Here is a 17,087-nt window from a genome sequence, read left to right as displayed (position 1 = left end):
TCAGCGCTCTTTGGAGGTCCGTTTTGATCACAGTCTTAATTGTCATCTTAGAGCTCTCCAGAATGAGTTGGAAGCCGTGCTTAGACAGGAAGAGCTTCTCTGGTTCCAGAAATCTAGAAAGGCTTGGATTAAGGATGGTGACCAGAACACCAGGTTTTTTCACCTCTCTACTATTATTAGGAGGCAGAGGAATCGAATCGATGCTATTAAAGACTCCAAGGGTGATTGGGTCTATGAGGATGAAGATATTCGGCGACTGGCCCTTGACTTCTATAAAGACCTTTTTAAAGAGGATGAGGTTGATCTGGATCAAGCCCTCTCTGGGATCTCCTTTCCTAGGCTGGAGGAGGATGCTATTAAAAAAGCTTTCCATCCTATTGACCAGAAAGAAATTGACATGGCCTTTTCTAGTATTGGAGCTACTAAGGCTCCGGGGATTGATGGCATACCGACCAGTTTTTATCAGAAGCACTGGGAAACTGTGAAAGAAGGCATTTATAGTTTTGTTAAAGGTGTTTTCGGTGGTTCCAAGGAGATTAGGATGGTGAACAAAACTCTCCTGGTTCTTATCCCAAAAGTTGATAAACCTTCCTCCTTTTTACAAATGAGGCCAATAAGTCTTTGTAATGTGTTATACAAAGCTATAACCAAAATTGTGGCTAATAGACTCCGGCGTATTCTCCCTGAGATTATTAGCCAGAATCAGGGCAGTTTTGTTCCTGGCAGGCAAATGATGGATAATGTGGTTATAGCCCAGGAGATGGTTCATTCCATGAAGATAAAGAAAGGGAAGAAATGGATTGTGGCGCTCAAGCTGGATTTGGAGAAGGCATATGACCGTTTAAACTGGAGCTTTCTTCAGGATAGCTTAATGAGAGCGGGTATCCCGGATAGTTGGAGGAATCTGATTGAGGACTGCATTTCTTCTCCTGTTTTTCAGGTTCTGATCAATGGAGATATGTCTGATGAGTTCTCTCCTTCCAGGGGCATCCGTCAAGGGGATCCTATGAGCCCTTTTCTCTTTGTCATTGCTATGGAGAGGTTGTCTCACCTGATCCAAGAGGCTGTTAACAAGGGGACTTTACATCCTGTTTCCATCAATAAGTTCTGCCCTCCCATTACCCATTTGCTCTTCGCTGACGATGTTATGATCTTTGTGGAAGGGAGTGAGGAGCAAGTTGGTGTTGTCATGGATATCCTTAATTGTTTCTGCGCTGCTTCTGGCCAGAAGATCAACATTCATAAGTCTCGGATGCTCTGCTCCAAGAACATGAACAAAGGCTTGTGTAAAAGGCTAAGTGATTTATCTGGTATCCCTCTTACTCATTCTTTGGGAAAGTACCTTGGGATCCCCCTCCATAGCGACAGAGTTTCCAAAGCCTCTTTTAAAGAGACTCTGGATAAATCTAATGGGTTGTGTGCTAGTTGGAAAGCTAATTCTCTTTCCCTGGCAGGCCGTCTTACTTTAATTCAGTCTGTCAACTGTGCGGCCCCTAATCATATCATGCAAGCCTGCAAACTGCCTGAGCCTGTCCTTAATGAGCTTGACAAAATTAACCGCCGTTTTCTCTGGGGTGGTTCTGGAGAGGGGAAAAAGACCCACTTGGTTCCTTGGAAGGAGGTCTGCCAGCCAAAGAGTAAGGGGGGTCTTGGTATTAGACAAGCTAAGGACAATAACAAAGTCTTATTAATGAAACTCCTCTGGAGAATGTGGCAATGCCCCTCCTCTCTTTGGGTTCGTCTTCTCTGTGGTAAGTATAGAAAAGACAAAATCTTTGGGGACCCTAAGGAGAGAGTTGTCAATTGTTCCTTCCTCTGGAAAGGGCTTAGTGAAGTGTTTTCCGAGTTCTGCTCAAGGGTTGGCCTGGAGGTGGGTAATGGTAAGACCATCAGCTTTTGGAATGATGTCTGGATAGGAGACAAACCTTTAATTGAAGTATGTAGATCCCCCCCGCCTTATTATGCCCGTAATTGGAGGATTGCCGACGTGGTGGACTCAGAGGGGGACTGGATCTGGGCTAAATTTGATTCCTTCTTTAGTCTGGATACTCTCCTCAGAATTAGGGGAGTGAAGGTTAGTAATCAGGAAGATGACAAGGATAGGCATTGCTGGGCCTTGACTAACAATGGTGCCTATTCTTGTAAGTCGGCATTTGAAGCTTTTACTATTAACAGTTCTGTTCTTCTCTCTAGTACTTGGAAGTCCATTTGGACCCTTAGAGTCCCTTACCGTATTAGGAGCTTCCTGTGGCTGGGAGTTAAGGACAGACTGCTTACGAACGCTGATAGGCACAGAAGGCATTTAGTGGATTCTGGAGCGTGCAGTAGATGCAGCGGCCATATTGAAACTTTGTGCCATGCTCTTAGGGACTGCTCTAAAAGCAAAGAGGTCTGGAAGAAAGTTCTTCCTCACCATATTCTCCTTCCTTTCTTTGCCCATCCTGAGAAAGACTGGTTCTCTGATGGTGTTAGTGGTAGGTTACTGGCTAACTTGGAGCATGGAGACATTTTCTTTGCCATCATCTGTCACCAAATTTGGAAGTGGAGGAACGAGGAGATTTTTGGTGATAAAACTACTTTTATTCCTAACCTTTCTGAGTTCTTCTCCAAGAAGCTTTCTATAATTTCTGAGAGTTTGAAAGGGGATTCCCTTGCCAGGGCTACCCAGAGTAGAGAGGTCCACCTCGTTGGTTGGAGTAAGCCTAGAGATGGGGAGGTGAAGTTGAACACAGATGGCTCTTGCCTTTCCAATGGGAGAATTGCGGCTGGAGGAGTTCTTAGAGATGGGGGGGGGGGGGGTGCCTGGCTTTCGGGGTTCGCCCAAAATCTAGGTATGGGCTCTTCCTTTTCTGCAGAGCTTTGGGGTATTCTCTCTGGTATCAAGCTTGCCAAGAGTCTGGGTGTCATGAAGTTATCGGTGGAGTCTGATAACTTGGAAGCCATAAATATGATATGTGATAATCATGCTATTTGTCTGAATAGCCGTAATCTCATCAATGCTATTAAAAGGCTTAGCTCGTCCTTTGATTCCTTAAAGTTCAGCCACATTTTCAGAGAGCAAAACCGGGTCGTGGATCGCTTGGCGGCAGCTGGTCATGAAGGGATGTTAGGTGTTACTACCCTTTCTGTTCCTCCCATCTTTCTTTCTTCTCTTCTTCTAGAGGATAGAATTGGGGTCAGTTTTCCTAGGCTGATCCCATGTTAGTTTTTCTTCGTCTGTTTTCTCTTTCTTGTTTCTACCAAAAAAAAAGGTAAGTTGTCTAAATTAAATTTACGTTGGTAGATAAATAAATAAAAATTAACAACAAAAAATTAATTGCACGCTTCAATACTACGATATAATATTGTTTCTATCCAATCAGTAATTTATCTAAATTAAATATACGTTCGTGACTGATAAATAAATACAAATTAACAACAAAAAATTAATTGCACGCTTCAATACCATGATATATTATTTTTTCCTATTTCGGGTCTGCCTACGGGCGTCCTGACATTTAAATTTCTACAAAAAAAATTAAAATTCAACGAAAAGGGCCTGGGACGAGTGATTCGCACCAATTTTCCTAGGGCGAAACAGGTGAACCACCCGTATTTGCCTTAGGGCCGAACGGGTAAATCACCCATTTTTATTTTTCCTAGGGAAAACGGGTGGTCCACCTGTTTTCCCTAGGTACCAAACGAGTAGTTCATCCGTTTGGCCCTAGGGCCGACATGGGTGAACTGCTCGTTTAGCACATATTCAACGAGTTCCGTCTTCGGATTTAGATTCGATTTTCAATAATAAAGACTTACCCGATTAATCATTGCTCATTTTCCTCTATTGTGTTTTGGAGTCAAGTTATAGTATTTCTAATATATATTATTAGAATATATCTTAATTATATCTTAAGAATATCTTAATGATATTAATGATATAAGAAAAAAAATGGTATGAATGTTCTTCGGGTTTTTTAATTCCTAAGAAATTTGAGAGAGTTTCAGTTTTTTTTTTTTAAAAAAATGAGAAGGGCAAAAGTGTCTAATAGGAGGCGGTGATAAATAATTTAGAGGCGATGAATAGCAATCCACTAATATAATTTATAGAAATGGTTTGATTGGCAGGATTATGCTTTATATATATATATATATATATATATATATATATATATATATATATATATATTAGACCTGGACATGAGCCGGGTTGGGCAGGGCCAGTCGGGCTTTTAATAAAACCCGACGAGTCCAAACCCAATCCAGCCCATAATAAATTGAGTCGGGCTCGGGCTCGTGCCTAAAATATGAATCCCAAGCCCGCACATCCAAGCCAATCTGTATATTAAAAAAAATACAATTAAAATGTTACACCAACTTTTCTTAATAAAGAATAGTACACACAACACCATACTTAATAAGTTTGGAAAAATTCTAATAAACTAATTGTCTATCATCTCATAAAAAATATAATTAATTTATATTTATAAATTATAATATATATATATATATATATTTATATTATATCGGGCCGGACCGATGGAAAATTGATATAGTCCAAACCCGTCTAGTTTCTGGCCGGCTTATATGGGCTTGGACCGGACCGGACCAAACCTGATACTAATTTCATGTGTTCAAACCCAGCTAAATGGACTTGGGCCTAGGCGGGTCGAGCGGGCTCGCCGGCCCATGCCCAGGTCTAACTTATATCATATGTATAATGTGAATTGATACCTCTCACAGCTTTAAGGATAAATATACTTGTGGGGATCAAATTTTGCTCATTTTCAAGGTATGATCAAGAGTTTAAACGAATGATAAAGCTATAAAGTTGGCTAAAATTTTAAACGGAGTTGCTGATTAGATTAGGGACCAGTTGGAAATTTGCTTTACCAGTTGGAAATTTGCTTTTATCCACCATATTAAAATTAACTTCAGAGTGTTTGTAATGGTGTCTCATAATTTATGGATATTAAATTGATATATTTTGAATATTTTTATCTAAAATATTAAAACCCCCATATACATTTTACATAGATAAAAAATAACCGCATAGTTAAAAATTAAGTTTTGTAATACTATATAATTGTAATTTTTATAACCAATATGATTTTGGGAAGATTACATAGAAATTCATTTTTTAAAAATTATTTACAACTATATTAAATCATAATTTTGAATTATATCAAACTAATAAAATCATTATTTTTAATTTATTTTAAGAATTATAGTTTATAAATTAGGGGTCTAAAATATATTGTCTAGGGTTTAAAATTTATGAATTAAAATTTAAAATTTTTAAATTGAGGTGTAAAATCATAATATATAAAAAATAATGACATATTAAGAATTAAATTTAGTGATCTGACTTAATTGTAATTTTGTACTTAATTATGATATTCATATACTCGACCCAATTTTGGGAAAATTACATAAAAAGGCCTTGCAAATAATATGCATGTCCAAGTTTATTTAGCCCAGAAAATGAAGGCCCAATTCCAAAAGTCTGGAACTTCCTCAAAGAAAAAGTTGCTAGGTTAAATGCACATTGGTCAATTAAACTTTTATATTATTTTAAAATAATTATTTAACTTCAATTTATTTCTATATAATTAATTAATTTTAAAATTTATCTCCACTCTGATGATTTTAAAAGTAAAAAATATAAGAAAAATAACTTGGCTTCCATATTAGTAGTAGTCAATTTTTACCGCGGATCGAAATGAAATGAAATCACTTAACTTACTAAAACGATATTTAAATGTCATCTAACTGACAAGTATTATTTCAGTCATCTAGATAATAGTCATGTGTCATTTTAACCATAAAAGTTAACTACGGCTGATACGAGGATGAAGTTAATTTTACCCATGTCCTTTTACTTTTTGAAGTAGCCGGATAACTTTATTAAGGCAATATTTAAAGTTGAATGCTTTTTATTGATGGCCTAATGCATAAATAACCTCCTGAATTTATCTAAATATTGCAATTGCCTCTCAAATTTTCAATTATAACAACTTACCCTTCAAACTTGTCCAATTGTAAAACATAACCAAAAATTGAGATTTTTTTACCCCGTACTTGAAGCAACCGTAAAAACATTTTTCCGGATTCGTATCACGCCATGAAATTTTCAATGGAGCCATTTCTCCATATAAACACCTTTTCACTGCCATAATATCCAGGGGGTTGGGGGGGGGGGGGGGGGCTCCAGCCCCGGCCGGCCGCTCGAGAATTGAGACAAATTTTTTTTTTTAGTAATGGTGTCTAATATTTTGGAGAGAATTATATTAAGTCTATGTAGTATTGTATCAATGTTTAAAGGTAGATGAGATGGTGAATGATGTTTGCTTTTATTTGAGAGGTTTGTGTTTGATTCCCTTCAACCTCATTTTCTTTTAAAAAGTTTTTATTTTTAAATGGACTCTTTATTTTTATTTTCATAACACTTTTGAATTCATTTTTAATATGTCTTTATCATTAAAAAAAATAAACATATTTAATATTCAATTAGTTCAATGCTAGTTTCTAAAAAAAATGATACTCCCTCCGTTTCATATTACATGTCTTTTTAGAGAATTGTATAGAAATTAAGTTATTGGAAAAAAGACGTTGTTATCCCTTATTTATTGATTCCAATATTTATTTATTCTATAATAAGTCTATTATTCTAATTAATTTCCGTAAACCCGCATTTTATAGCAGAAAAAAAAGATGACTTAACGTGTACTGATCATATAAAATGACATGTAATATGAAACAAAAAATCTCTAGAAAGACATGTAATATGAAACGGAGGTAGTAACATTTTTACAGTTTTAATGCGTTGGAGGCTAAAAAAATTTTGCCCAGCCCTAACGGGCTGGACTAATTTTTTTTTATTGATATGTTTGAGCCCCGGGTCATTCGGAGTCCTGGTTCCGCCACTGATAATATCCCAAAACTTTGAATCAATAAATCACTAAAAAAACGAATAGAAATAAGAAGAAGAAGAATGGAGTATTTCTGATTTACCGTTGGGTTGAAGAATAAGTTGAAGATTTGGGCATTTGGTTACTTAAATACTTATTTTTTTTGGTCCAAAGATCTGATTATCACATCCCACAAGCATTGCATCTTTTGTATTTCATGTGTTTCTTCAATTGCAGTCCATGTCAGCAATTTGGAGTTCTGTTTTACAATTGGTCAATTTTGAGGGGTTATGTTTTACAATTGGACAAGTTTGAGAGGTAAGTTGTTACAATTGAAAGTTCGGGGGACAATTGTAACATTTGGATAAGTTGAGGAGTTATTTGTGTATTAGACCTTTATTGAAATAAATGAAAGTTGAGTGACCAACGGTAAATTTAGCCAAGAAAGAAATCAAAGAAAAATAGGCCTCAGATCCCCAAATTTGCATCTTACAATCCAAAAATTCTTCATCGAAGCTGCAATTTTTTTTTTTTCCTTCCGAAACGACGCCGTTTTGGTTCCAAACAAAACAACGTCGTTTCGGTTTATGATTTTTAATTTACAAAACACAGAAGCAGCAGACGCACGCAGGAAGGACGTGCGATTCTTTCTCCTCGTTCGACGACAGACGCAGCCCTCGCGATTCTTCTCTTCTCCTCGTGAGATTCTTCTTTTCTCCTCTCCTCCAGCAGCGACCCGACGCGACGACGACGCCCCTCCTCCGGCCGTCTTCTTTCTCCGGCGGCTACCATCAATCAATTTTAGATTTGTTTAACTTTTGTCCTTTAATTTTAATTTTAGGTTACTGGATTGATTGATAGTTTGTTCTTAATTTTAGGTTAATGGATAAATTGATTGAATATTGATTGATAGTTTGCTCTTAATTTTAGGTTATTCTTAATTTTAAGTTAATGGACAAATTGATTGAAATTGGTATTATTGATTGAATTGATTTGGCATTATTCAGTTATGTAGTTTGGTGATGTATTAGGCCGAGATGTTGAGAACAATGCTGTGATATTAATATTGTGAGTAAAAATTGCTGAATTGCATTGAAAGAAGTTGAGAACAATGATGATTAGGATTGTGTTGGAAGAATGATGTACCTATTTTCTTATGATTTTGAAATGGAATATTCATTCCGGCTTAGGGACTTTGAGAAATCGAGTAGCAAGGAACCTCCTTAAGAATCTGAGTTTAAAGTAACAAGGGGGATTAAAAACCCATTCTCTGCTGCTGTCAGAACAGTTATGTAGCTCATTAAGGAATGAAAGACAATCAAAAAGAGAATCGATCTCTTCATTTTTATGAATAACACAAAAGTTTGGGAATCAGACTTGATTAGCACCATAATCCTTGAGTCGGTTTAAAGCTTTATGAACAACACACCAAAGTTTGAGAACCAAGTTTGAGAATTAGATTCGATTAGCACCAGAATTCTTGAACCTTTTCTGCCTCTAGGATTAGGATGTGTCTTGGGGGACGATGGTGTTTTACTATCATGGATATGTGAAGTCAATCAAAGGTATAAATACTCATAAAGGATATGGAACACTACATGGTCATGGGTCATAAGTATTATCTCGGCCTAATACATCACTAAAGTATATTTTTTTCAATTAATGTTATTTTGTCTAAAAAAATTTTACATAGAGTTTTGCCTCCCCCCTCCCTCAAATCCAGGATCTGCCATTGACTATGAGCACTTTTACTTTTAACGTCTAAAATGGTGCAATTTTACCCTAATGTTAGCAGCCAAAAGAAATTTTTTATCCAAAACGTTGTCAAGTTGGGTCAATTTCAGACATTATTATAAAACACAAATATTTTGTTTTTTATTTTGCACCAATTGCATATCAGTTCGTTTAAAAAAATCATATTTTTTATAATTTAATAATAGAATTGGAAGTTAATATTTTATTAATTCGACGAAATATTTTGATTTTTTTGTCCAACTCGTAAAATAGGCAGTATATTTTTTTATTTTTATGATAAAATGACTCACATCTGTCGCTAATAAGTGATAAAATGACTCACATGTGAAATGTAGATGACAAGATTCATGATCGAGAAGAAAGTTTGATGAATTATTTCTAAAATTGACAACATTAGGAGTAAAATTGCTCTTAGTTGCTAACGTTAGGAGTAAAGTTGCACCATTTTAAACGTTAAGGGTAAAATTGCTTCTGATTGTAAACATCAGAAGTATTTTTGCACTTTATCCTAATTCTTTTATATATTTTATATTAAGAGTATTTTGAAAAAGTTTATTATAAAAATGCCTAATTTGACAAGAGTTATTGTATTGGGTCAATTTTGTAAATAAGCCTGCAATTTATACTACTTATGCTAACCTGGTTTATATAGTGTTCTTGCAGCGAATTCAGTTCACGCTCTGCAATTTATACTACTTATGCGTAAAACCGACCTCTCATTTAAAAGGGTTTAGAAAACCCGACCCAAACTATGAGACGGTTCTTGCAGCGAATTCAGTTCACCCTCTGCCCTACCGTTCACTTTCCTCAAACTCCTCTTCCCAACAATGGCGTTCCTCTGTATAAGGTCAGTCTCACTCATTCCAGGTTCCTTTTCACCTCCAATTCTCTCCCACCTCCCGAATGGATAGACCCCTTGATTGACCTATCCGATGTAATTTCAAAAACTCATCAAAATGCCAAGCCTTCTCCTTGGATTCTCCAAATTCTTAATCTTTTGGATGGCTCTTCAATCATGGAGTCAAATTTGGATTCCTATTGCCACAAGTTCTTAATCAAGTTGTCACCTAATTTTGTTTCATATATTTTGAGATCAACCGAGGTGCAGAGCAAATCTGATATTGCTTCGAGGTTCTTCACTTGGGCTGGTAAGCAAAAGAAGTATAATCATACTCTTGAATGCTATGTTTCTTTGATTGATGTTTTGTCTGTAAATGATGATTTTGATAGAGTTAAGTTTGTGTTTGGTCAATTTAGAGAAATGGGATTTCTAATGAATCTTTCGTCTTCGAATTCATTGATTAAGAGCTTTGGTAATTTGGGGATGATTGAGGAGTTGTTATGGGTGTGGCGGAGAATGAAGGAAAATGTGATTGAACCAAGTTTGTTTACTTATAACTTTCTGCTTAATGGTCTAGTTAATTCCAAGTTTATTGAATCAGCTGAAAGAGTTTTTGAGGTTATGGAGAGTGGAAAAATTGGGCCTGATATTGTTACATATAATACAATGATGAAAGGATATTGTGAGATGGGGAAAACTCAGAAAGCATTTGAGAAATTAAGAGCTATGGAGTCACGAAATGTGGCACCGGATAAGATTACTTATATGACTTTGATTCAGACTTGTTATGCTGAGGGAGATTTCGATTCGTGCTTAAGCCTGTATCATAAGATGTATGAGAAGGGATTGGAAATCCCACCTCATATCTATAGTTTAGTAATCGGAGGGCTTTGTAAACAGGGGAAGCGTGTGGAAGGATATACTATTTTCGAGAATATGATTGAGAAGGGAATGAAACCAAATGTTGCAATATATACTGCATTGATCGACTCGAATGCAAAATGTGGTAACATGGGAGAGGCGATGTTGCTTTTCGAGAGGATGAAAAGGGAAGGGCTTGAACCGGATGAAGTTACGTATGGAGTCATTATTAACGGCTTGTGCAAATGTGGGAGAACAGATGAGGCTATGGAGTATCTGGAGTTTTGCAGAGGCAATGGAGTAGCTGTTAATGCCATGTTTTATTCTAGTCTCATTGATGGTTTAGGCAAGTCTGGGAGAGTCGACGAAGCTGAAAAACTTTTTGATGAAATGATCAAGAGAGAATGCTCACCGGATTCATATTGTTACAATGCTCTTATTGATGCCCTTGCTAAGAGCGGAAAGATTGATAAAGCCTTATTGGTTTTTAAAAGAATGGAGGTTGAAGGCTGTGATCAGACCGTTTATACATACACGATACTGATAAGTGGATTGTTCAGAGAACACAGGAATGAAGAGGCGTTAAAGGTGTGGGATGCAATGATTGATAAGGGAATTACGCCAACTGTTGCTGCTTTCAGGGCGCTATCGACTGGGCTCTGTTTATCCGGAAAGGTGGCTAGAGCTTGTAAGGTTTTGGATGAGATGGCACCTATGGGTGTTATTCCTGAGAATGCTTTTGATGATATGCTCAATGTTTTGTGCAAAGCAGGTAGATTCAAGGAGGCCTGCAAGTTGGCTGATGGGATTGTTGATAGGGGCAGAGAAATTCCCGGAAGAGTTCGTACTGTTCTTATTAATGCTCTGAGGAAAGCAGGCAATGCAGACTTAGCTATAAAGTTGATGCACAGCAAGATCGGCATTGGCTATGACAGAATGGGTAGCGTCAAGAGGCGAGTGAAATTTCGAAACCTTGTTGAAAGTTGATTTTTCAGACAAGTCTTAGACTTGGTTCTGGATTCTACCGTACTTATAAACATCCTGCATCAAATATCTATTCGTTTGGTGTGGGCAAATCCATTGTAGAAGTATGTCCAAGCCTATGACATCTGTCGAAGGTATAAGGCTTCCACTCTAGGCCGGGGGTTGTCATTTCCATGAAAAGTTTGGGAAGAAATATCTATGGACTTCATCATAAGGATCCTTAAATGAAAGGGATCTGAAGCAATTTGGTTCATCATTGACTGTCTGTTCTAATATGGACATTTCATTCCTTTCAAGCATCTTACGCAGCTCGAGTATTAGCAGAAATCTTAATTCGTGATGTTGTTTGTCTCCATGGCGTACCTAAATCTATTATAATTTATAAGTGACAGTGATCCTCTTTTCATGAGTATGTTTTGGAAGGAGTCCCTCCGACTCAGTTCTGCTAACCACTGCCTTGAATCTTATTTGCGATGTTTTGCTGCTGATTGGTTCCATTGGCTGTCATAGGGTGAATACTGGTATAATACTTCCTTTCATATATCAACTGGCTCTACTCCATTCGAAACTGTCTATGGAAGAGAGGCTCCTTCAGTCTTACAGTTTGTTCTAGGGGGAATCGGTGTGGAGGCTGTGGCTCATTAATCGGCAGATAAGGATTAGGCCCTTCTGCAGCTTAAAATGCATTTGTTGTGTGCTCAGTCCAAAATGAAAGCTTTCGTTGACAAACATAGGCGAATCAGCGCCCCAAAAGGAGAATCTACAAGAAGGCTATTCCGTCAAGGAGAGCTGAGCAAACACATGCTTAAATGAGACTCAAGCAGAGGATTTGATGATTTCTCTACAGAATCTGCTGCTGCCTCCATCTGTAGGAGATATCTTATATCTAGAGATTGATGCAGGTGAAACAAGGAGGTGAATTTCGTTGGTAGAGTTCCCTAAGTTATTGTGTTTGGATGCTTGCTTTGAATCCAAACATTGTATCACTGCTTTAACTGCCTTAACAAGGAGTTCTTAAAGGAGTTTTTATATTAGGAACCACGTCTTCCATGTCACATGGAAGATCCCCAATTCACATTTGGACGTGTATTATGACTCCGCTTCTAGGTCCACAATACACATGTTCCAATATGTATTGGAGTCCTCCATTTGATAATGATTTTATATATGTTCCGTTCATTGTTTACTAATTTACCATTCTAGGTTGAGTTTTTTTATTTATTTTTAGTAGACTTGTATCTCTTTGCTTCTAGGATGTTTCTCTCAAAGAGATCAAACATTAGTTTGTGCCTCTTATTAATTTTTATTTTTCTATATATATATCTGTAGTTAAATTCTAGAACTAAATTCAAAGAAGAATTTAAGAATTTGCTAGAAAGATATGGTTTGAATTATTATGGCGATAATATTACTCAGCTAATGATGTCGTGTGCATTATTTGGTTTGTGCTCGATTTAAAGGTGGCCTCACTGTTGATACTTCTGGCCCTGCTCATCTCTATTTTCAGGTAAAATTTGTGGTTTTGCGCCTTTTTATTTGCAGCCGAGATAACAAGATTCAAACATTAATTTAGCCTAATGTTTAATTAAACTGATAATGCAGCTTGGATACAAGTGAGTGAGGGAAGTAATAATGTTCCAGTGACAGCAATTTTCAAGACAAAAAAGGGTATAAAAATGCAGGTGCAGTTGTTGCTCAATCTAATTGTTGGTCTATGCTTAAAGGTGGACTCACTGTTGATACTTCTGGCACTGCTCATCTCTATTTTCAGGTAAAATTTGTGGTTTTGTACGTTTTTTTTTTATGTGTAGATAACGAGATTCATAACTGATAAAAGTGTTTCATTAACTAAAGATTTTGATCTGAATTCACTTGTTCAGAGCAATAACACAGCAGTGGAGATATGGGTGGATAGCATCTCATTACAGCCGTTCTCCGAGAAAACTCATCAAGATCAAAGCATTGAGAAGGTAATTAATCTACCTCACTGAATTTCACATTCAATTATTAGTTACAGGGGTGCCATCGCACTCTCAGCCCCTCTGAACCACTCTTGAAAAGAGTGGTTCCACCTTGCGATCTCATCTACCGATTTTGATCAGATGGACCTTAATTACCATATAGTATTTGGTCATTTACTGTTAGATAAGTTTACTTCCTAGGGTTGGTCATTTATTGTTACATTTAAGTTTACTTCCTAGGGTGGAGATTCAAAACATCCTCAGCCTTAGATTTAGTAAGCCTAAATCTAACGGTGAATGACCAAATTTATTTAATCTTTAAGATTCATGTGAACGCTGTTGTCTCATCTTCTGCAGATTGCAATGTGCAGTCTTAGCAAATCGGCCTGTTTTCTCTTTTGTGGTCCAGTTAAGGCCAAAACGATGCCATTTTGGCATTGCCACACAAAAAATTTACATCCAATGCACACAGGCTGTGCTTATGATCAGAGGAAAGGGACACTCATAGAGGGTCCATCTTAGGGGGAAATAGAAAAAATAATATTTACAGACGAAAACTGCTGTCGTTAAATGTATAATATTTGTCGTAGTTTCAGTCCATTAAAGTTTGTCATATTTAACATCACTGACGAACATATTCATTGTTGATACTTGGATCCAAAACAAATCTGTAGTTTTTAACATATTTTCGTCCGAATATGTTGTTCTAGCTCTGACATTGCTTATGATCTCAAACATGGCAGAACCGAAAGGCGAAAGTAAGAATCCAAGCTGTTGACAAGCAAGGAAACCCTTTACCCCATGCCAATATCTCCATAATACAGAAGAAAGTAAATTTCCCATTTGGTTGTGCAATAAACAAGAACATCCTCAACAATCCAGCCTACCAAGCCTGGTTCACTTCAAGATTCACCGTAACAGTTTTCGAAAATGAACTGAAATGGTTGAGGAAAAATAGATTACTCAGTCTCAGATGTCCTAGTTCAGTTCGCCAAGCAGAACAACATAGCAGTTCGCAGCCACAACGTTATATGGAACGATCCTAAGTACCAGCCCGAATGGGTGAAACCCCTTTCGCCTACCGATCTTAACAAGGCAGCAACAGACAGGCTGAATTCTGTTATGTCAAAGTATAAAGGACAACTTATTGGTTGGGAGCAGATGCTTCTTCAGTTTTCTACAACTTAGCTGGAAAAGCCGACGGAACGACTACATTGTTTTTGAATGAGTTTAGTACTATTGAATCAAGTGGAGATGTTGCTGCTTCTCCAACAAATTACCTCAACAAGGTGAGAAGTATTCAAAGTTATGCTGCTAATGGAAATTTGAAGCTGGGGATTGGATTAGAAGGACATTTTTCGACTCCGAATATTCCTTATATCAGATCAGCCATTGATACACTTGCTGCTGCAAATTTGCCTATTTGGATCACAGAAGTAGATGTCAGCAGTGGAGGCAAACAGGTAATTGTATTAACTTTTTTTTAGGGTTTAGGGTTTGATCATTAAACTAAGATAAATGTGTTGATTTGGAGTCTAGAATTTTTAAATTATAGTGTAAAATCATAATATAGATATATTAAGAATTAAGTTTGATGATATGACTTAGTTGTAATTTTGTATTTAATTATGATATTTATGGATTTGACCCTTCATATAATCTATGTGTTTCATATTTGGCCCACTCTAAGGAAATAATTTTATCCATCTAATTTCCCTATCAAAAATAAAATAATTAACAATACCCAATTTAATTTCATGACAAATAATTCATCATTCTTGTTAATATCATTCATAAAATACTACAAGCAAACCCTTTAGGAAAAAAGCATATAATTTAGGAAAAAAACATTATTAGACCTCTGATCTTTCATTTTTCTGGTTCATTAAGTCCTTGATCTTTTATTTGGATACATTAAGTCTCTAATCATTTATTTTTGGTCTCATTAAGCCCTTGATGACCAAATTAGTAAGTTGTGAACATAAAATTCGGTTAACAAACTGTCATTCATTGTAAATGAGTTCGAAATTTTTATTTTTTAACTGTTTGAAAGCAGTTTTAGATGTGTAATGTGTCTATAGGAAAACTGTACAAACCTTAATTCAAACTGTACAAACTGTAATGTGTCTCCAACAAATTACCTCAACAAGGTGAGAAGTATTCAAAGTTATGTTGGTAATGGAAATTTGAAGCTGGGGATTGGATTAGGAGGACATTTTTCGACTCCGAATATTCCTTATATCAGATCAGCCATTGATACACTTGCTGCTGCAAATTTGCCTATTTGGATAACAGAAGTAGATGTCAACAGTGGAGGCAAACAGGTAAATTTATTAAATTCTTTTAGAGTTTAGGGTTTGGCGTTTTAGGGTTTGATTATTTAACTAAGATAAATGTGTTGATTTGCAGGTAGAATTCTTGGAGCAGATTCTTAGAGAAGTTCATAGCCATCCAAAAGTTGGAGCGGCACCTTGTATCTCTCATCTCTTTTTTGCGGATGACTGTTACTTGTTTTTCAATGCCTCTAATATGGAAGCTACAGCGATTCATATGAGTGTGCCTCTGGCCAATGTATAAATTTTGATAAATCTGTCATGTTTTTCAGTTCCAACACGTGTCAGAGATAAAAATTCAGTTGCTTCGATTCTGGGAGTCCGTGTGGTTACTGATCTGGGTTTCTACTTGGGCACCTGCTTCTGTTGGCCATAGCAAAATGAGAACATTTGGGTTTTTAAAGGAAAAAATTAGAATTCGGATTCAAAATTGGAAAGAAAAGTTTCTTTCAAGAGCGGGTCAGAAAATCCTTATCAAGTCTGTCTTACAATCGATTCCGATTTATATCATGAGTATCTTTATTCTCCCGGTTCAGTTCTGTGAGGATGTTCAGCATATGATCAATCGTTTTTAGTGGAAGGGAGGTAACGGTGAAGATAAGGGGATTAACTGGATGAGTTATGATTGTCTTTGTGAACCTAAGTGTCTTGGGGGGCTTGGCTTTAGGCGGATTCGTGACTTCAATGAAGCTCTTTTGGCGAAACAGGCGTGGCGGATTTTACATCATCCGGAATCGTTGGTTGCTCGGCTTCTTAAAGCCCGTTATTTTTCGAATTCCGATTTTCTCTAATCATCCATTGGTCATAACCTTCTTATATTTGGAGAAGTATACTTACTGGCCGACCTCTTTTCCTGAAGGGACTTCGCCGTAAAATTGGTAATGGCCTTTCAACACAAATTCGAGGTAATCCGTGGTGGTTGGATGATTTGAATCCATTCATTGAAAGCCCTTTTATGTCCAATCTTCTAACTGGTAAGGTTGTTGATTTTTTACTTCGTGATGGCCGGTGGAATCATGAGGCTATTTCTCAAATTCTCAACTCCAGGGATGCTAGACTTATCTCAGCCATACCTAGGTGAGCTGTTCAGATTGAGGACTCCTGGTTTTCGGGTTATCATAAATCGGGCTTTTATACGGTTAAGTCAGGATATAGACTTAGTACTAGCCGAAGTGATGATATGACGGGAAGCAGTGGTTGGAATTGTGTTTGGAAGTTACAAGTGCCACCGAAAATTAAAAATTTTATTTGGAGGATGAAGACGAGTTGCTTACCTGTTATGAAAAATTTACAGAGACGTCACAACAATCTTTCACCAATCTGTCCAATGTGTAATGAAGATGTTGGAATCATTTATTCGTAATTTTTCATTAAGCCTTTTTTTAAACTAGATTGATTCATGATTTTCTCTTTAAGAGGAAACTCTAGCCGTCTTTCTACATAATGGAGTAAGTTAGCCGTCTTT

General features: G+C 36.8%; 1 protein-coding gene and 1 pseudogene across 2 annotated transcripts; both read left to right on the top strand.

The window, feature by feature from the left end:
* The first annotated feature begins 9,314 nt into the window (after positions 1-9,314).
* LOC136228924 (pentatricopeptide repeat-containing protein At1g03560, mitochondrial-like) lies at positions 9,315-13,067 on the top strand. 2 transcript variants are annotated; one of them, XM_066017421.1, is made up of 3 exons: positions 9,315-12,230; positions 12,789-12,835; positions 12,931-13,067. In XM_066017421.1, the coding sequence occupies exon 1, from the start codon at positions 9,394-9,396 to the stop codon at positions 11,329-11,331; it is 1,938 nt and encodes a 645-aa protein (XP_065873493.1). In that variant the 5' UTR covers positions 9,315-9,393; the 3' UTR covers positions 11,332-12,230; positions 12,789-12,835; positions 12,931-13,067. The 2 variants fall into 2 exon arrangements, with proteins under 2 accessions (XP_065873493.1, XP_065873494.1); XM_066017422.1 differs by having other exon boundaries at positions 9,315-12,243.
* LOC136229931 (endo-1,4-beta-xylanase 4-like) lies at positions 12,161-17,083 on the top strand (annotated as a pseudogene).
* The last annotated feature ends 4 nt before the right edge of the window (positions 17,084-17,087 follow it).

The sequence above is a fragment of the Euphorbia lathyris genome, chromosome 5 (genome assembly GCF_963576675.1).
Source record: "Euphorbia lathyris chromosome 5, ddEupLath1.1, whole genome shotgun sequence".
Classification (NCBI taxonomy): domain Eukaryota; kingdom Viridiplantae; phylum Streptophyta; class Magnoliopsida; order Malpighiales; family Euphorbiaceae; genus Euphorbia; species Euphorbia lathyris.
Note: the sequence above shows the minus strand (reverse complement) of the source record. Positions and strands in the feature narration are given on the sequence as shown.